General features: G+C 44.8%; 1 protein-coding gene across 4 annotated transcripts in view; it reads right to left on the bottom strand.

Annotated features, from left to right (window-relative positions):
• The window catches only part of KANK4 (KN motif and ankyrin repeat domains 4), a 594,294-nt gene that overhangs the window by 10,371 nt on the left and 562,555 nt on the right, over window positions 1–21,368 (bottom strand). For all 4 annotated transcript variants that reach the window (XM_069232543.1, XM_069232544.1, XM_069232542.1 and 1 more), the window contains one exon: window positions 7,626–7,826. In XM_069232543.1, the coding sequence (XP_069088644.1) occupies window positions 7,626–7,826 (201 nt within the window). The remainder of the gene's footprint in view (window positions 1–7,625; window positions 7,827–21,368) is intronic.

Genomic DNA, 21,368 nt, shown 5'->3' with positions numbered 1-21,368 from the left:
TATCCATTTCACCAGTGAGTTATTTCTCTTTACCCATCATTGTCTCCGGACCAGCTGTTCTTCTTTTCTTCAATTTTGCTGACCCCTGGATTGTATACTCTATTGATCGCCTCTGCTTATACCCAGTTTCTTAGCTACTCTCTGTTTATGTCCTCTCTCGACTACAATATTTCGCAATCAATAAATGAAATTAGAACTATTTTTGCAAAAAATCCTAAAACCAAAGGTACATGAAAAAATATTGCATTTCCAAAAGAAATATGGATTCTGCTACCAATAAGTAGTCACAAAAAATAAAGGCGGACTCAAGAAATTACGTTTCTAAAACATGTCACATTTAAGTCCAAGTGTTAAGGGCTAGGGCTTAATGTGCCCCATGCATTGAATTACTGACTACATAATCAATTTTTAAATCTCACATAATGGATTTCAGTCTGTGAATGCAGGACCAGTGGGGCCATGACATTTCTGGAGCTTAGTGGACACCATTAAGTATGAAATACTCTTTCCTAGACTAATTGGGCAACAGCTTTTAGTGTCATGTTTGTGAATTAGTTAGTCATCTCCCTACTCAAATAACGCATTATTTTTTAACTCTCCTTACCAGGTTCCAGACCTTAGTGAAATTCACTTTGCTGAGTGAAAACGGAAAGTGACGGCATACCATGCATTCAAAAGTCATATGAGATATAAAAAAGGAGACGGGTTTGAAGAGAAAATGCCACCAGTGACACATTTTCTGCACGACCAAGTTTCCCACAGCACCTAACTGAGCACATTTTATCAGTATAATGAAGAATTCAAACAGCCCTTCCTATTTTTCTAAACTTTGTTGCTTCGCTTTCAATTCTCTCTTTATTTTGGTCCAGTGGCAGTTGATGACATATTTAAGTGGATGGGCGCAAAACAAACATAAAATATTTTTTAAAAAGTTAAACTTACCTCACACTGCCGGCAGCACATCCTCGATGGATGTTCAGCAGCATGTCCCTAATGTTGATGGCTCCAGAATCCAGTCAGAGTGCGAGGTCCCACAGCCACCTCTTATAGCCAATCAAGACGCTGCTCTCATGCTGTTAAGCAGTATGAGTGAAGCGTCTTCATTGACTGGAGCGGGCTGCCTCGGTGCTCCAAAAAGCACTGGAGGCCTGTGCGGGCTCTCCAACCCCACTGTCTAAGACAGCTGGGTTTAAGTAGTTTGAATTGCGCATGTCAGTTTGGCCGTAGCAAGGTAGCTGGCAAAACCAACAAGCACACTTCAAATTGGCCACTCCTCACTGCTGCCAATCATTGGCAGCAGTGATTCACTGGCTCCGCCCTACCCTCTCACTCTGTTTGCTGGCAGAAAGTAAAAAAATAAACGGCAATAAAATCATTTTATTGACATTTTATTTTTCACAATTTCTGCTCAGCAGTGTGGGGGACGATGCTCCTTTGCTCCTATGGAGGAACCGCCACTGTTGTCCTCATTCAATACTTTCTTCACATCAGCCTAGTTAGTATGAAACAAAAAACGTACTCTTGTCTGTTATTAATCTTGACCTCTACTTGTCACTCCAAATAGTCTCCTATTTTATTTTAATAGACTTGTGTTCTGTTCTTGCCATGGTTCATTACGCCATACTTTTGTATGCTTTTGCTTGCCAGATAATTCTAAAACCTTCTTACAGTGTTTGTTTCCCATCTTTTGAGTTGCATGCTCTCTTTTCTTTGGTTTGTGTCTTCCCTGTCCTTCTCCTCGTATGCTATATGGTATATTCTGGGCATCAACACTTAACCAGCACCCCTTTTCTTTTTTCCTCATTTCTCTTTTGCCTTGTTTGGCTTTCATTTTCTTTCCCTTTATGATCTTCGCTTCTCTCCTCAAGAACAGCGAGCTTTCAAATTGAATTATATTCATCCAATTGTTTTCTTACTTTCTTTCTTCTTAACCTAGCTATCAAATCCCTATAAGATGTTTTCTTCCTTACCCAGATCAGATTTTGTTCACTCCTGACATGTGTTGGCAACTCTGAGCATTGAGTGAACATAGCTGGTTTAGATTGGAGTCTCTTGATATCTGGTTGTCACCATTAGAATCTAGTGAGGATCCCTGACACATGGTGGCCTCTGTGAACTGCAATGGTAAGATATTTGCATAAAAATCAGTATTGGTCTTTATGGAGGTGTAGGAAATTTGCAAAGCTGATATACGGGGATCAAAGTAGTATTTTAATACATATGAAAAGTTCATATTTAGGGTCAAATAGTTGTACTTTCAGAAAATAATAACCCTTTGAGATGCTTTTCCCGTGAAACACTCGTAAGGGAGGACATATCCTAATGATAGGGAAAAGGAAAACTAATGTTAGAGGATCATTACTTTATTTATAAAAAATGAAAAAAACGTCTTTGATAGCAAAGTAAGCAAATGCCACAAAATCATAAAGCTCATGTTTGTGGCCAAATAGGTATATTACTACAGTTCAATATATTTTGGAAATACACCCATTTAGATACTTGAGTGATAATTCATGTTAAGCCTGGGGCACCGATTTCTAACTGTATTTCCTCGGCACTGCAAGGGCCTTATGTTTTCCAGTGGCTGTTATTTCACGGTTCATATTGAGGCATTTATTTATTTATCTATATTGATGCATTGATGACCTCATCATTGTTGCTGCTGTCTGAGCCTATACGAATGGTGTAATTCATTTCTCTGAATTGATAAGGTATTTCTATCCTGAGGGATAACTGTGCTGCCCATGAGTGGAAGTGTGAGGATTGTGTAACTTTTCACAGTGTCATCTCAAGACTTTTAGAGGCCTTGGGCCAGACGTATTTTAGGGCCTCTTGTTTGGAACAAGTTTGAATTTTGTTGCCTATTTTCTGCTAATTTATGCCAGCATCAGTAGTAAAATCTATCTATCTATCTATCTATCTATCTATCTATCTATCTATCTATCTATCTATCTATCTATCTATCTATGTATCTCCCTTAAAAGAAAGAAACAAGGTCAGAAGTCGAGGTACAGGTTCTGATAGAAAAATCCACAGGGGTAAGATAGAGTGAGAAAAAGATTGCATTGCCCGTGGGGCCTAAAAGGTGGAGGCCCTGGCAATTGCCCACCTTGCCTATGCCTTACACGTTTCTGACTTTTCGTGGTTCAGCCTGCCCTCTCTAAGTGGATTTCCAATAATAATATATGACTGATATTGCATCTGGGATGAGAAAGAATGGAAATGAAAGTAAGGGGGCGGTAGACGTAGAGGAACATGTGCTATACATTTTGACTAATTATAAAATCTCTATTTCTGCACTCATGATATTTGAAATCCAAGAAAAATATCTTGGTGTATTTCTTTAGCCAAGTTATTTTTAATAACTACAGAGTTTCCCTTATTTTTTGCATGGTATCCATCCAGCTGAAAATGTTACGCTTTGACAAAGTTTAACGCTTTACCACTTTGTCTGAATGCTGTACGTGCAGCATACATGCAAAGGAGAAAATGTTTGTGAAAACATCATTTCTCTAACTGTATGCGTGTCTCAACGAGCCATAATTTTTTGCTGACAATCCCATTCTACAAAAGTTAGTAGCGATTTGCATGAAAGTTCATGGGCGAGTGTATAGCAATATTCATTTACCACCCATTATTTGCCTCCTTGACTTAAGGTAGCGCATACTGTTTCTTCAGGGTACTGTCTAACCCATTCTGGGATTTGTGCTGGACATAAAGTACCAAAACAACTTTTTGCACCAGGTTTGCATCATTCTTGTGATGCTAACCAGGTGCAAAGTGTTAATAAATTCTCTCTTTAAACATAACACAATGACTGATGTATCATGCTAATAAAATTGTATTGCTACCTAAATGAACTCTTTGAATAAGAAAAGATTGAACGGAAAAAACAATAACGTTCTAAACCTATGGCTTTTCATTTGCAAGCAGCACTTTGATGCCAGTTCATACTTTAATGTTAGTTATGAACTGCAAGTAACAAAAGGATCTCTGTGACAAAACCTTAACCCACGGAGCTATGAACCTAAAATACTAATGTGTGATCTGTATATCCCATGTTGTGCTTTGCAGCAAGAACAATATCCCTGTATACTACTATATCATGAATGAAAACTGTGACTAGACAAACCACAGTTCTTTCCCTCAAGTGCATTAACCACCAAAGCTATCATACTCTTGTAATGTCCCCTGAAACAGTGGCGTAACAAAGGCCCCCACAATTCATAGTGCTAGGTGGGCCCCCGAGCTCCAGGGGACCCACTCAGCACAGTACGCAGTTTGTAGGAGGCTGGACTGGCTTGTAGTGAGTACCTAGGGGTACCTGCACCTTGCACCAGGCCCAGTTATCCCTTATTAGTGTATAGGGTGTCTAGCAGCATAGGCTGATAGATAATGGTAGCTTAGCAGAGCAGCTTAGGCTGAACTAGGAGACGAGTGAAGCTCCTACAGTACCACCTAGTGTCATATGCACAATATCATAAGAAAACACAATACACAGATATACTAAAAATAAAGGTACTTTATTTTTATGACAATATGCCAAAAGTATCTCAGTGAGTACCCTCAGTATGAGGATAGCAAATATACACAAGATATATGTACACAATACCAAAATATGCAGTATTAGTACTAGAAAACAGTGCAAACAATGTATAGTTACAATAGGATGCAATGGAGACACATAGGGATAGGGGCAACACAAACCATATACTCCAAAAGTGGAATGCGAACCACGAATGGACCCCAAACCTATGTGACCTTGTAGAGGGTCGCTGGGACTATTAGAAAATAGTGAGGGTTAGAAAAATAGCCAACCCCAAGACCCTAAAAAGTGAGTGCAAAGTGCACTAAAGCTCCCCAAAGGACAAAGAAGTCGTTATAGGGAAATAATGCAGGAAAGACACAACCCCACAATGCAACAACGATGGATTTCCAATCTAGGGTACCTGTGGAACAAGGGGACCAAGTCCAAAAGTCACAAGCAAGTCGGAGATGGGCAGATGCCCAGGAAATGCCAGCTGTGGGTGCAAAGAAGCTTCTACTGGACAGAAGAAGCTGAGGTTTCTGCAGGAACGAAAAAGGCTAGCGACTTCCCCTTTAGTGGACGGATCCCTCTCGCCGTGGAGAGTCGTGCAGAAGTGTTTTCCCGCCGAAAGACCACCAACAAGCCTTGCTAGCTGCAAATTGTGTGGTAGGCATTTTTGGATGCTGCTGTAGCCCAGGAAGGACCAGGATGTCGCAAATTGCGTCAGGAGAGAGAGGGGACGTCAAGCAAGACAAGAAGCCCTCTCAGCAGCAGGTAGCACCCGGAGAAGTGCCAGAAACAGGCACTACGAGGATGCATGAAACGGTGCTCACCCGAAGTCGCACAAAGAAGTCCCACGTCGCCGGAGGACAACTTAGGAGGTCGTGCAATGCAGGTTAGAGTGCCGTGGACCCAGGCTGGACTGTGCACAAAGGATTTCCGCCGGAAGTGCACGGAGGCCGGAGTAGCTGCAAAAGTCGCGGTTCACAGCAATGCAGTCTGGCGTCGGGAGGCAAGGACTTACCTCCACCAAACTTGGACTGAAGAGTCACTGGACTGTGGGAGTCACTTGGACAGAGTTGCTGGATTCGAGGGACCTCGCTCGTCGTGCTGAGAGGAGACCCAAGGGACCGGTAATGCAGCTTTTTGGTGCCTGCGGTTGCAGGGGGACGATTCCGTCGACCCACGGGAGATTTCTTCTGAGCTTCTAGTGTAGAGAGGAGGCAGACTACCCCCACAGCATGCACCACCAGGAAAACAGTAGAGAAGGCGGCAGGATCAGCGTTACAGAGTTGCAGTAGTCATCTTTGCTACTATGTTGCAGTTTTGCAGGCTTCCAGCGCGGTCAGCAGTCGATTCCTTGGCAGAAGGTGAAGAGAGAGATGCAGAGGAACTCGGATGAGCTCTTGCATTCGTTATCTAAGGAATCCCAAGAGACAGAGACCCTAAATAGCCAGAAAAGAGGGTTTGGCTACCTAGGAGAGAGGATAGGCTAGCAACACCTGAAGGAGCCTATCACAAGGAGTCTCTGACGTCACCTGGTGGCACTGGCCACTCAGAGCAGTCCAGTGTGCCAGAGGCACCTCTGTTTCCAAGATGGCAGAGGTCTGGAGCACACTGGAGGAGCTCTGGGCACCTCCCAGGGGAGGTACAGGTCAGGGGAGTGGTCACTCCCCTTTCCTTTGTCCAGTTTCGCGCCAGAGCAGGGCTAAGGGGTCCCTGAACCGGTGTAGACTGGCTTATGCAGAAATGGGCACCAAATGTGCCCATGAAAGCATTTCCAGAGGCTGGGGGAGGCTACTCCTCCACTGCCTTCACACCATTTTCCAAAGGGAGAGGGTGTAACACCCTCTCTCAGAGGAAGTCCTTTGTTCTGCCATCCTGGGCCAGGCCTGGCTGGACCCCAGGAGGGCAGATGCCTGTCTGAGGGGTTGGCAGCAGCAGCAGCTGCAGTGAAACCCCGGGAAAGGCAGTTTGGCAGTACCAGGGTCTGTGCTACAGACCACTGGGATCATGGGATTGTGCCAACTATGCCAGGATGGTATAGAGGGAGCAATTCCATGATCATAGACATATTACATGGCCATATTCGGAGTTACCATTGTGAAGCTGCATATAGGTAGTGACCTATATGTAGTGCACGCGTGTAATGGTGTCCCCGCACTCACAAAGTTCGGGGAATTGGCCCTGAACAATGTGGGGGCACCTTGGCTGGTGCCAGGGTGCCCTCACACTAAGTAACTTAGCACCCAACCTTTACCAGGTAAAGGTTAGACATATAGGTGACTTATAAGTTACTTAAGTGCAGTGTAAAATGGCTGTGAAATAACGTGGATGTTATTTCACTCAGGCTGCAGTGGCAGGCCTGTGTAAGAATTGTCAGAGCTCCCTATGGGTGGCAAAAGAAATGCTGCAGCCCATAGGGATCTCCTGGAACCCCAATACCCTGGGTACCTCAGTACCATATACTAGGGAATTATAAGGGTGTTCCAGTAAACCAATGTAAATTGGTAAAATTGGTCACTAGCCTGTTAGTGACAATTTGTACAGAGAGAGCATAACCACTGAGGTTCTGGTTAGCAGAGCCTCAGTGAGACAGTTAGGCACCACACAGGGAACACATACATATAGGCCACAAACTTATGAGCACTGGGGTCCTGACTAGCAGGGTCCCAGTGACACATAACAAACATACTGAAAACATAGTGTTTTCACTCTGAGCACTGGGCCCTGGCAAGCAGGATACCAGTGAGACAGTGAAAACACCCTGACATACACTCACAAACAGGCCAAAAGGGGGGTAACAAGGCTAGAAAGAGGCTACATTCTCACACAGTTCACACTCGACCGGTCCATGACAGGGTCCAGGGGTAGAGGGCCCCCTACAGGTACTTTGTGGGGGCCCCAATTAAGTTTTGTTACGCCACTGTCCTGAAAATGCCATGCCATCTCTGCAGGCTGCTCTTATCTCAGTTCAGTCTGTCATTCAGAGGGCACCCTCTTAACCTAGGTGCCAGTGCAACCATACCAGTCACACCATTCTACAGCTGGCACTGCTCTAAATTGTTGCCAATACAGAAACACACTTCTTGCTTACCTTGTCCTTTAATGTGATATCACATTCAGGTTGCGAGAGAAGCAGCCTTACAATTTCCACATGGCCATGCTGGCAGGCGATCATCAGAGCTGAATTACCATCATCATCTTGTAAGTTGACTAGTGCCCCACAAGATAGCAAGACCTGCACCATGTCAGACCGCCCATGGCTCACTCCAAGCATGAGTGCTGTCTGACCTCCCTGCAAAAGATGATCACAAGAAATATAACTTAACCGCAAGCACCACTTTGAATGTATAGAACTACGTCTTTTAAAACATAGCACGCCTCTTTAAAACACATTTTGTTTCAACAGATATAAGGCAATATTGTGCATTCTTAATCAACAATATTACAGGGAAATGTTTGCAGTATTTGAGCAAGTATCTGAAATTTAAATGTCAAACTTTGAAAAAGCAAAACTGTCATTATATACAAAAGTACATATGATGCGGATGACCAGTGCTAATTTGAACAACCTCATTACTGCATGGTTAAACCAAGTTTATTGCATCACTTTCTCTAGGTGTCCATTTTGGTCTCCTGACATTTTTAAAGACAAACTCTCCCACTAATATCATAGCACCCTCTTTTTTAAAAGAAAGAGGTTGTAAAGTAATGCAGCTGGATAGCTGAATGAAAATGCACTAACATTTAGGATCATCATGGGCACTGATCAGCTTTTAGGGTCTATATGGCATTTTCAGTCTCATATCACGTGAAGGGGGAGAGAAAGACAGGCATGTCTGTGCCCCCGTGAGGCAGCCATCACCTGTGACAATATACAACAGAATTCAATCAAGTTGTCCAACAGGACACCATCCTGGACCCTCCTGGACAGCCTCACCAGCCTCAGTCTCAAGCAACTAGTAAACTTCCCCACCCACTCTGCAGGTCACACCCTCGACCCCGTCTTCTCAGCATGAAACAACATCACCATCTCTCACACCTTCAAACACCATTGGACCGACCACCAATGCATCCATTTTGCTTTCACAAAGACCTCGGCACGCCACCACGCCCCCACCTCCCAGCAGAAACTAGAACAAAGTCACAGAAGAACAACTCACCAACCCACTCAGCCATCCCCTCCTCCCCAATAGATGCCACGAACATGAACAACTTAGCATGCAACCTGCACTGCTGGATCACAGAATGCGTTAACACCATAGCCCCCCTCAGAGGACCCACTGGAAACCAGCACTGTAAGAAACCTAGCTGGTTAACAACAGAACTCCAAGAGCCAAAACACACCTGCGGACAACTAGAATCAAAATGGAAAAACAGCAAAACACCCGCAGACCACACAGCCTACAAAGACGCAGTTAGCACGCACCACCAGCGCATCAGAGTCTCCAGGAAAGCTGCCATCCAAGAACGCATCAGCACCAATGCACACAACAACAAGGAGCTACTCACCATAGTCTAGGAATTCACAAACCCCGGAACAGACACCTCAGACACTCCCCACTCAAGACCTCTGCAACAACCTTGCCACCTTTTTCCACTGGAAAATCCAGGACATATATGAAGGATTCAAGAACCAAAACCTACCACCCACCAGCATTGCTACGGACCCCACGCCACACCAGACACTGAAGGATTCAAGAACCAAAATCCATCCCCACTGCCCACCATCATCACAACTGACCCTGGGCTGCACCAGACCCTGAACCATTGGACCCCCATCTCCACAGAAGACACCCAGAAACTCTTGAACTACATCCATCCAGGGGCACTCTCGGACCCATGCCCACGTCACATCTTCAACTTGGTCAGCGCCACCATCGCACCAGAGCTCTGCCGGACTATCAACCGTTCCATTGAAACTGCCACTTTCCCATCTGACTGGAAGCACGCAGAGACCAACCCACTCCTAAAGAAATCCTCCACCGACCCAAGGGAGATGAAGCATTTCAGATCCATCTCTCTACACCTCTTCCCAGCCAAGGTAACAGAAAAGGCCATCAACATGCAATTCACAGAATTCCTTGAGTCAAATTACATCCTAGACCCCTCCCAGTCCAGATTCAAGAGCAATCACAGCACCAAAACAGCCCTCCTTGCAGCCACTGACCACATCCACGCTATACTGGACCACGGAGACATGGCCACCCTCATCCTCGACCTCTACGCTGCGTTCGACACAGTCGCCAACTCCACCCTTTGCACCAAACTCCTCGACGTCGGCATCTGCGGCAATGCACTGGAATGGATTTGATCTTCCTCACCGGAAGAACCCAGAGTGTCAAACTCCCACCGTTCACCTCGGCACCCTAAGAAACCTGCTACGGAGCACCCCAGCGATCCTCACTAAGCCAGACCCCTTCAACATCCACATGGCCGCTCGCTAAAATCACTAGATAGCACGGCCTAAACATCGTCTCCTACGCCAACGATACCCAACTGATCCTTTCCCTGACCGACGACCCATCAACAGCCAAGAGAAATTTCAACAGAATGAGAGCAGTCGCCGCCTGGATGGAAACCAACTGCCTCAAACTCAACTCAGACAAGACTGAGATCCTCGTAGTTGGCTCCACTCCCTCTGCCTGGGATGACTGCTTGTGGCCAACCACCCTAGGAAACGCTCCTACCTCCAGCGGCCATGCACGCAACCTAGGCATCATCCGGGACTCAAAGCTTTTCATGACCCGTCAAGTCAACTCTGTCTCATTGTCATGCTTCCCCACTCTGTGTCTCCTTCAGAAGATATTCAAGTGGATCCCCACTGAGACAAGGACGGTCACCCACGCAATTGTCAGCAGCAAATTGGACTACAGCAATGCACTCTATGCCGGCATCATAAAGAAGCTACAAGCAAGACTACAAAGAATCCAGAACGCAGCAGCCAGACTCATCTTGGACATCCACAGCCACATCTTCGTCCACCTCAGACACCTTCACTGGCTCCCGGTCAACAAACGCATCATTTTCAAACTACTGACACACACCTACGAGGTGCTGCACAACATTAGACCAGACTACCTCGACCACTACCTGACCTTCTACCCCCGCCCAACTCGCCGCCATCCCCAGAATCAGGAAGAGCACATTTGGAGGGAGATTCTTCTCTTACTTCCCAGCCCGGACATGGAACACACTCCCACTCAACCTCAGACAGGCCACTTAGCTGATGCAGTTCAGGAAGGATCTCAAGACCTGGCTTTTCAAGTGATCAGCGCACTCACAACATTGCCTTGAGACCCAATGGGTGACAAACCGTGCTTTACAAGTGCCTGATTGATTGATTGATTGTACAGGAGTGTTTCATTTTGCAACCTCAATTGTGAAATCACCTATTTCAATGCAGTCTACAATCCCAGTGCAGAGAAATAAAAAGGGACGCCCCCAGCAGATTAGCATATGCAGGAATGCTAACACAATAGTGCATAATACAGATATTGCAAATGGGTCTATCATCATGGCTTGCTATTTTGGCAGATTATTGGATGTAGAGGTCAAGAGGACCAGTGGCATAACGAAACTGGAGGGGGCTCCCCTGCAAAGAACATGGAGGGGGCCCCCTCTGCACGCACTCATGAGCTCTCCAGCCTGGGTGCTGTGCTGAGAGGGCGCCCTGGAGCTCAGGCCTCCCACGCCGTCAGGGTTGCGAGGGCCTTTGTTACAGCTCTAGGAGGGCAAATCTGGAAACTCTGATAACTAGAATTCTCCTTCAGGAGAACAATATTTTTTCTGGACCAAAATATAATAGGGGACAAGAGATTGATTGTGAAAATAAAGTCTCTCTTCGTTCCCCACCCCCTTCCTCCCTTCTGTCCTTGGCTCCTGCATGTCAGTCAATAGTTCAGCACTATGACCCAGGGCATAGACTATGGTTAACACTGATACCTCATAAAAAGATACCATCCACTTACACAGTTAGCACTAGCCATGCTTCTGACACATTAAAAGATAAAGTGCCCTTTCTAAAGAATTCTTTCAAATAGAACACAAAAAAGCGTTATTTTTCTGTTTATGAACATTTGTATCTTATTGTACAGCACTTCAAAGTTAGTGAAAAGTCCACTTCAGAATAATACTTCTGCAAGAGTCACTGAACTCCACCTTATTGCCTCTGAATCTCTGTAGCTGAAGCCACCATCTTCATCTTGTAAGTGCTAAAAATACATTCCACTCATGCCCTCCTTTACAGAACTTACAGCTAAGGTATTTTCCTAACACACTTGGAACCTTTTTCAAAGATGTCTTCCTTCCCCTTTGACCATTTAAAAAAAAAGAAAACAATGAAACAGAAGCCTTTCTCTTTCAGCAGCACATGTTCAAATAATGTATGATTGGTTATCTGTTTAATGCAGGGCACAAACAGTGGCTTTTCTGGAGTATCTCCTCCAATAAATTGAGGGGTATATTTATTAAGAAATCATGCAGTGCAGCAAGTCACCTTGCTGCACTTTGCTGTGTAATAGGAAAGAGCAGGAATGCACCATATTTAACATAATATGGCACCTTCCTGTCTTTTCTCAGTGCTGGCACACAATGTACTGCCTAGTGCCACTAGAGGCACCCTTGCACCACCAATGTGCAAGGGTATCTGCATCGTAAGCAGTATTGTTTTTGTGTCACCTTCCTGCACAAAAACAATCCGCAAAGGCATTTTCCTCTTTTCTCTATTTGCAGCACACATTCTGCAGCAGACATAGAAAGAGGAAAAATGAGGAAAAATAAAGATATTTTCCTCGTTACACATCAGGCATAGCATTTTTATGCAACCCCCGGTGTACCAGTAATGGTAAATCTGGGACTGTGCTAAAATCCATGGGTGGGTGCAAGGGAAAAACCCATGCTCCACGAATGGGACACCCTTACAGGGCAGAGTAACGCAATGTAGTGATTTGCACTGCGTTGTGTTACTCTAGATTTATCAAGCCACGCAACGCCACTCAAGGTGGTCTTGCGTGGCATGATAAATCTCAATTAAGAGCTGTAACACTCTTGCTGCCCATTGCATGGTGCATGGGAGACACAATTATTTGACAAATGTGGTCCTTGCTTTTTTAATTCCTAAATGTCATCTGAAACATGCTATTAAATAAGTGAAAAAGGACGTATGAAAATACAAGCATTTATCTGTGGTGAAAATTAATGGGCCAGCGGCACAAAGAAAGAAAAACATTATTTCTATGTGCTTTGCTTTCTGAAATTATTAGAATAAAACATCACATTGCCTTTTCTCCCTGGACCCCTAAAGAAAAGATAGTCCATCAACATGTTATAACACCAGTGGAATATATTTTGGATTGAGAAAAATTCAGAACTTCACCTTAAAGACAACCACAATTAAAATACAAATATGATTATGAAGTAAAACTGAAAAAACACTGAAATTCAGTCATTATGGTTACCTCCGCAAATCACTATTTGCAAAACAGCCATGCAAACTGTAACTTACTAATCAAATGCAATGCTGATGACTTTACCCTTGATATAACAGATGTAATTACAAATGCCATAATGCATTATACAAGCCCGATTTCCTATTACATCAGCATTGACACTACTAATGAGATGATGCTGAGTATTCTATTTTTATTAACTTCAGTATGTGTTGGTCTTTTTTGCTGTTGTGCTTTTAGGTGCTGTTTATTGGTGTATGCATTGTGAAGTTACAAGCATTGCAGTTGCCGTATGAGTAATGGTTTGCAAGGCTGTTTTGTGAGTGTTTGTGCCACCTTTTGAGTGGGCATAGTGGGAGTTGGCCACAGGTCCTGGTCTTCTGACTTGCTAAGGGGTGGCCCAACTCCACTGTACACATCCGTTAGACAAGTGTAGCTGAGTTTGGCTAGAGGTCCAGGCCTTCACACGGTTCTTTTGCTCAGGATGAAATGGGTAGTCAACCCCTACTGTGCATGTTCTTTGGCTGTGTACAGCAGAGTGCTAAACCCCCTGTGGATGGCCATGCAGGATCCAGCAGTTAATATATACAGCCTCTTATTGAGTTTTGTTGGTGGTTGTCACAATTGCAATTTTTGTTGGATGGGTGGTCATTTTTAAGGGGGTTTGCAATTGTATTGGCTTCTTACAAACTTTGAATAACTTTTTTTTTCCTATTGACCAAATTTCTTGCAACAGTGATTCACCTTCCGATTCCAATTCCTGGGATGCGCTCCATGCAATAAAGTGCAAAGATGATGAGGTGAGGATTTGTTTTGCATTTTTACATCAGGTCTTCAGGAACATCTTCTTCAATTTCTGTGTCCTTGGATAGACGGAGACAAGATTTTTTCTGGTTGGTCAGAAACATCTGGTACTTCCTTCTATTTAGCATGATGTCCGTCTCATTGTTGAATCACAAAGAGAATATATACCTCTCGGCATCAACTTAATTTTTGCTCTGCAGCACACATACAAAAAGGAAAAAACCTCTCAGGATTGTTTTTGTGCAGGAAGGCCTTCCTGCACAAAAACAATCCTGCATGCAACACAGACACCTCTGCACTATGGTGCAAGGGTGCCTGCATTGGTGCTAGGCTGCGAAAGGGCTCCAGCAGACGGGGAATGGACAAGAATGCACCATATTAGTTAACTACGGTGCATTCCTGCCCTTTCTCTGTGACACAGGGCAGTGCAGCAAGGTGACTTGCTGCGCTGCTCTGCACCACAAAGCCCACAAATATGGGCCCCAGTTTTTAGGACTTCCAATCTGGTATTGGGTATTAAGTCACATTTGCCACCTGTTTTATTCAGGTGGTGAATATATATGGATATCTGTGCGGGCTATGGGCAGAAGGGTGTGGATGTTTGCAGATGGAAGGAAAGGATGCCAGATAAAAGGTCAGGATGAACTTCATAATTTAAGGGTTCCCCCGGTGTTAGTAGGGTAACTAATACTGTAATATGACCAGAACCATCAGAAACGCTTGTGCCAAGATTAGTGCAAGAACCATTAGAGATGAATTGGATGGAAAGTGTGGAGGACAAGTCCATGGTGGCTCGGGCATCAAGGGCTGAATTTTCAGGACACAGACAAGCACAGTCCCCAGAGATTTGTACAGGGAACAGATAATGAGGAAGGATAAGAATTTCTGTGGGAGTTTAGGTAGAGATAATGTTCTATGTTTCACACACTGGTGTACGGTTTCATCTGCCATTAGTACTTGTTCATCTTTTTGTGTCCCTTGCACTTTTTTGTTTTCACCCTTTTCCCTGCCCACAGTTTCCTTGCACTTCTGTGTTACTACCTGCCTGATTCCATTCTTCTTCCTTACAAGCTGATTACTCTTCTTGGTGGTGAGATGCATTGTCTTTCCACAATGCTCCCTGATCCAGGAGTGGGATTCTTGGTGTGATCCGAAAATCGTGATCAGCTACAGCTGTGGAGCATTTCGCGAGGTTGCTTGAGAGTGAAAGGTTTATTCTTGTGAGTTTTTTACTTCTCTGCATGCTCTTCTTTATTAATCACTGTTGTTTATGTGTTTAACAGTACGTGTCCTATGAACTAAATCATGTGCTGCTGCTGCTCATGCCTCAAGGCCAACTTCATTAAAGCAGTCACTCTTGACATCCCTAGTTCACTTAATGACACACCCTTCTCCAGACTGAAGAGTGTTTTAGGAGGAAGCCATGCGACTCACTGCGTAAATGGTAGCCGCAAAGATCTAAGAAAGTGAGGAGGAGAGGAAGGATCAAACGTTGGTAGAAGGACAGGGCTGAAACAGAAATGGACCTAGGTGCAGCCAAACATTCTATGAGAAATAGTTGTGCTCCACATCTTCTTTTTGATACATTTCAGCTTAAGCATAGATAGCAGATTTTCCTTGGACATACAATTAGCCCTCATAAGTAAACGTGACATATGATGGGCATGGTAAGGCATCACAAATGTGACAAAGTACCCTTTCCACAAACTAGCAGTCTGCCCGTTCTCTCTACGGTTGGAAGGACCAGTAGCTTTGCTTTGATGGAGCCTCTGTTGGCTTTTGATGGAAAGTCTCCTCTGATGGCCTGACCGAGTATGGGCCATCGGAGTATAGCCATCACTTCACCTAATCCTTTTAGAGTTGAAGGTCTGATGGATTTATTTCCTGTCCATTTCTGCCAGGGAAAAAATAGAGGTGAGGGAGATAAAAAGAACAAAATGACCTCGACACCCTGGGTGAGAACTCCCAGGGTGTTGGAGTCATTCGTTTTTTTTTTTTTTTAAATAACAACCTATCTTGGGAGTTTGTTTTGAAAACCAGAAAATATTCAAAGTTTCTTAGATGGCAATTAACCAACGGCAGCCTTTCACTTCATGTTTTGCAACTTGAATGGAACTACCATAATGGTGGTTTCTTGCAAAATATAGAGATGACTGCTAGGACAACGGTCAGCATTATGTAGAATTGACCACCGTGCAGCAGGTGGTCAATCCTATATGCACTAAGCCCTCCGCCCCTCTGACTGATGACACATCATCTACTTGGGTCTAAATCTAACGCTTCATCTCACTCTACCTAGAAATGACTATGGTTTGACTGCTGTGTTTTATTTCCTACCCAAGTAGGAAAGCATGTTTTTGAACCTTACCAAGTTGGTTATCCTATACTGACATGGCATTTGATACATCACAAACAGTAAGCATACACCTGGCTGAGATTTCTCCACCCTATATGCACTGAGACTCAATCACACCTAGAGGAGGCCTAACTCCCAGGCTGACCATGGGGCTTGCCCATCAAATACATTAAGTCAGATAGTTTTTACCCACCTCAGTTCAAGCACTGCACTATTAGTCTTTACTCTTATGGAATTACAGTGGGGCCATCCTGTAGTAGGATGTGCACATACGGTTTATACCATGCCATTTTTTCATGTGTAGTACTTAAAAACAACAATACCCACTGAATACATGTTTAAATCCAAGGAGCAAGATAGAGTGACAAAAACTAATCCATGTGAATATGGCCTCAGTTGTTTTGTTCTGTCAACTGATTCTATAATGGAACCCGTAAGTCAAAATGCATTATTTTCTCAAGTACCTTACATTGTACTGTGCTTATAGTAAGGGATTTGAACTTAGCAATGTAGCAACAAGTGAGTGAAAGTACATTATCTGCAGTCTTGTTCCAAAGCACTGGATATTGCTGCATCCAGATACGCTTCTTGTGAAGTTGGTAATATGTATTTCATTTTCTCTGTACAAATTGCCAAGTCATCTCTTGCATATGCATTAATTCCATCAGACATCTCTAGGCTCACACATTTATTTAGGATGGGTTAAGGATGACGAGAATGACAATTAGATCAGTAGCTCAGGTTCAGTGTAAGACAGAGGTCTGGCTTAAAGTGAAAGCGTGTTCTTCAATAATATTCTGTGGGGTATTTGTTTATTAGTGGAGTCTGCATCATCAGTGCCATAACTAAACTTGAGGAGTGCCCCTGCAAAGTCCCTAGAGAGGGTCCCCTCCCCCTGGACCCATTCAGGGGCCTGCCGCTTATGCACAGTGTAGTGTGCTGAGTGGTCCCCCTGGGGCTCCCCGCACCACAAGGGCTTAGGGTGCCTTTGTTACGCCATTGTGTGTCAGTCTTTCTTCTTTCCTATTTTGTATGTTGGTAGAAACACTGTCCACGTTTTTACAAGTAAGCACTCTCATTAATCACATTATGCACTTACATTTCAATTGTGTATTTATCAGTTTTGTGATAAACAGATTGCAGAGACATTCCATTATTTTTAGCAAGTGCTATTAAGAGACAGTTCATCTGGGTCCTAGACAAAGATAAGAAAATGTTCTGCTGCTAGGAATGTTGTGCATGCATTGTACCTATCTGTTTATGCCGATGGAATGCAATATTAGCTGCTGCATAAGATGGAGCAGAGCAGTGCTAATGATGGCCAGTAATACCCTAAGGCGATCTATTTCTGTCATCCGGTCACTCCAGTAGGTGTGCAGGTGAAACCTATTGGAGTCCAGGCACTTATTAATAAGCAGCTTTCTCTACACTAAATGATGGCGCTTGCAATTAAACAAAGTGTTTACGTGGAGTTGCAGTTTGCAAGTAATTCTCATACTTTGATCCTGAACACAAATCCATCGCACTGAAGAACGTTGTTGTCAATTTAATAAAGGCCAATTGGGCATTGCGTGTGGAACCTATAAATGTGCACAATGCTGCTTTGCTCTGCTAAGTGGGGCAATGGTTCTTTAAAGCTAGCCTAAGGCTCCTGGAGTGTTGGAGACAAACAGTGGCATAACAAAGGCCTTCGCAGCCCCTGCCATGCCAGGGTGCAGGAGGGTTGGAGGCAAGCTCCAGTGGCCCCCTCAGCACAGTACACTAGACACAGGTGTCAGGCCCCTGACTGGGTCCAGGAGGTGGGTGTCTCCTCAAGGTACTTTCCAGGTTGGCCCCCTCAAGTTTAGTTATGCCACAAGGACTTGTGTGACCTTCTGTTGGAAGGGCAGGATTCAGTTGCCCATAATGCCGCACTGCCCTGCTAAAGGGGGAAAGGGGACAGACGTTCGAGCTCGTCAGAGTCTGGATGAGGCTGGACTCCGACTACCCCTCCTGGCTTTGTTTTTTAAATCCCTCTTTGCTTCACCTCTGATAAGAAAGTGCTTCTTTACAACAAAATGGGTAAGAAGAAATCCACTGATACATCACGGTAGGGGGAAGGTCGGTTCATGGTAACAGCCTCTATTACCAGCTACTTTACATGTGCATTGAGGGAAACTGATAATGAGATTGGGCTGGTTGACGAAAGAATGGGTGCTGTACAGTGCCGGCCAATTAACTCAGTCATCGTGGCTACAGCAAATCCCCATCCAAGAATAGTAGCACTTCAGACTATATCCTCGGGTGCAGTTGTTGACTGTGGTACAGCAAAGTTCCCAGGTGAAGACCACTGTGTATTTAATGACTCACTATCCATTGTATTGGACATGGACCCCCAGGTAGACTTCCTCACTGCCCAAAAGAAGTAAAGGGAGGAGACAAGCCCAACTCCTCGCAATACCAGACTGAAAATGACAGAGAAGATTGTAATGATATACTCCTTGGGCTTCCTCCAGGGTGTGTTGCCTACTGAAGATAGGAGGGAGTCTATAATAATAACATTAAAGGAAATGCAACAGCTCACGAGTGACCATTTTAGCAGCTGCTTAACTCTGCTAGAGGGGGAAATTAAGGTATTTTGTGATATGGTAGTAGACAAACTTAAAAAAAACATAGAGGAGAGATTGATAAATAACCTGGAGACATGATGTGAAGTCACACTAAATGCTATCATCATCCATAAAGAAAGACTTTAAAGTCATGATAAACATCTAGAGTTGAGTCCTCAAATAGTAAGGGCAAGGTGGAGGGACAAAAGGGACCCGAGAGGCAATGCTACGGTGGCCAATGAAGAAACTGAGAAAGGCGGGCTACCTAAAGGGTCCCCATCATACAATAATTCAAATTTAATTTCCGCTTATTTGCCTCCAGTTTCACTGGGTGACACGATTGGCACTATTGTACATCCTCAACTTCCAACAGCAGCCACACCTTAAGTGATCATGCTTGAGAATGTACCCCCGTTATGCACCTCACAAAGAGAATACTGGTGGGAACTAAAAACAAGTATATTCATTGGACGGTGAGACACACCAGCTGGAGACAAAAATAGTTCAGTGAAGTCTCAATGGTTAGAAGATTTTCCTGGGTGAGCAGCGGGCAAAAACATTCCATGGGGTCTTGACGGTACTTAATTTACTAAATGCCTTAACAACTGGGAATTTGTTAACCTGTTATGTGTGGAGGGCAGTCTGGAGCAATCCTCTGCCATGGTGCTCATGTGCCAAGGACAGCTCCAAGCCGTCCTGACACATGAGGCAAAAAATCCCTCTGCTGTTTACAGCAGAGGGATTGCCTTTTCTTTGTGGCCTCGAGAGATCGGGAAGAGCTTCCTCAGCAACCTGCGGCATTTTTTGGTGTTCAATGTAACGACGGTGGGAGTGCATGGCGCACGGACGTCATTACATTGAAAGTAAAAGTGAAATGAGCTGATCAACTCATTTCACTTTCACTGCTTCGGTGCTCGGGGGCATATGTCAGCCCCCCGAGCATGAAGCACCTGAGGGGAGAGGGGATAATCTCCCCTTTCCAGTTGTACTTTTCCCAAGTGGATCCCAGGTTGGGGATTGTAGGGAGGTGGGTTCTGGTTGCAGTGCACACTTTTTGCCTGGTTTTTAGATGCGACTTCAACTGAAGTGCAGTGGGTTCCTGCTAACCAGGTGCTCAGTACCAGTGTTCCTTCCCTAAAACAAAGACACCTGGTAACTTGAGCTCCAAGTGACCAAGCCCGTGAGCTCCCTATAATTCCCTAGTAAATGGTACCCCTGGTACCTAGGGCATGGGTACTGAAGAGGGCCCCTCAAAGCTGCAGCACAATTTGTGCCACTCTGAGGGCCCCAGCACCAGCCTTATGCAGGCTGCCATTGCAGGCTGTATGACAAGGTGCTACCAAAATTGAAAACACAACATGGCACACAGCTTGTGTGCCATGTCCACTAACACTGCATTCAATATATGTAAGTCACCCCTCAGGTAGGCCTTACAGCCCAACGGCAGGGTGCATTATGTTAAATGTGAGGACATATATGCATGAGCAGAAATGCCCCTGCTATGCCTCTGCCGATTCTGAAACATAGTAAGTGCACAGGGAAGCCATTTTAATACATGTGCTGTGCCCTGGTCACTACAAGTTTCCCAACTACCTGATGGCATCTCTGAACCCAAGGATGTTTGGAATCAAACATCTCAGAATGATAAAACCTCACTGATTCCAGAGATACATTTATTAAGAAATGCACACAAAGGGCACCTTAGAGATGCCACTGAAAACTGACCAGCTACTAGGGTGTTGACTGACTGGTCCTGACCAGTTCAGCCACCACAGACGCATTTCTGGACCCCCACGGTGAGAGCCAGTGCTCTCGAGGCTCAGAGACAAAAGCCTGCACTGGGCAGAGGTGTTACCTCCTGTCCCAGGCAAGATGGACCTTCCAGGGCAGGGAGCTTCAAAGGCCTTGCTGCCTTTGTAATGCGACCCATGTCTCTCCAGATGGTGGAGATGACCACCCCCCTGTCCTGACCCCACTTCTAGTGGCAGCACAGGCAGGAAAATTAGTTAAATTAGGAGGAGTACCACTTTATGCCAGTCCCACCCGTAAGGTGAACGAGCTGAAGTGGACACTACTTTCTAAATTCCTTCATCTCATTTGGAAGGAATTATGCCACTGGGGTTAGGGTTATGTCCACTTCCCAATGGAAGTGTTCATAAGAAATTTGTAGTTACCTTGAAGGTGGTCAGCCCATTGGCTACCGCCTGGCAGTCACTGTAATGCCCACAAATTGAGTATTTAGGTGGCAACCCTGAACCCTAGAACTCAGATTCCTGATGACCTAAGAAGAGCCAGACACTATTGAGTTGCATCAGCAGAGAAGTCTGCAGACATCGTCTGACTTGACCCCAGCCCTACCAGCCTGTCTGCAGCCCTTGACGATCCTGCACCAAAAGATTACCCTTTGTGCAGCCCAGCAACCTCCAAATCTTTGGGAGTACTCCCTGCCTTTGAAGAAGATCAAGATCTCCCTAGATGAGCAGACCCGTTCAAGAAGACATCAACTTTAAAAGAAAAATAACTCTGCCCTGAGGAACTGCGAAACAGCCTCCAGATCCATCTCTGTACCCGAAACCCACAGCCTGAATCCAAGTGGACCATGGGTCCTTTGAAGGTTCCCCAGTGATTCTGAGACCGAG

Source organism: Pleurodeles waltl, chromosome 4_2 (assembly GCF_031143425.1).
Source record: "Pleurodeles waltl isolate 20211129_DDA chromosome 4_2, aPleWal1.hap1.20221129, whole genome shotgun sequence".
NCBI classification, from domain to species: Eukaryota; Metazoa; Chordata; class Amphibia; order Caudata; family Salamandridae; genus Pleurodeles; species Pleurodeles waltl.
This window is presented reverse-complemented; position numbering and strand designations above follow the sequence as displayed.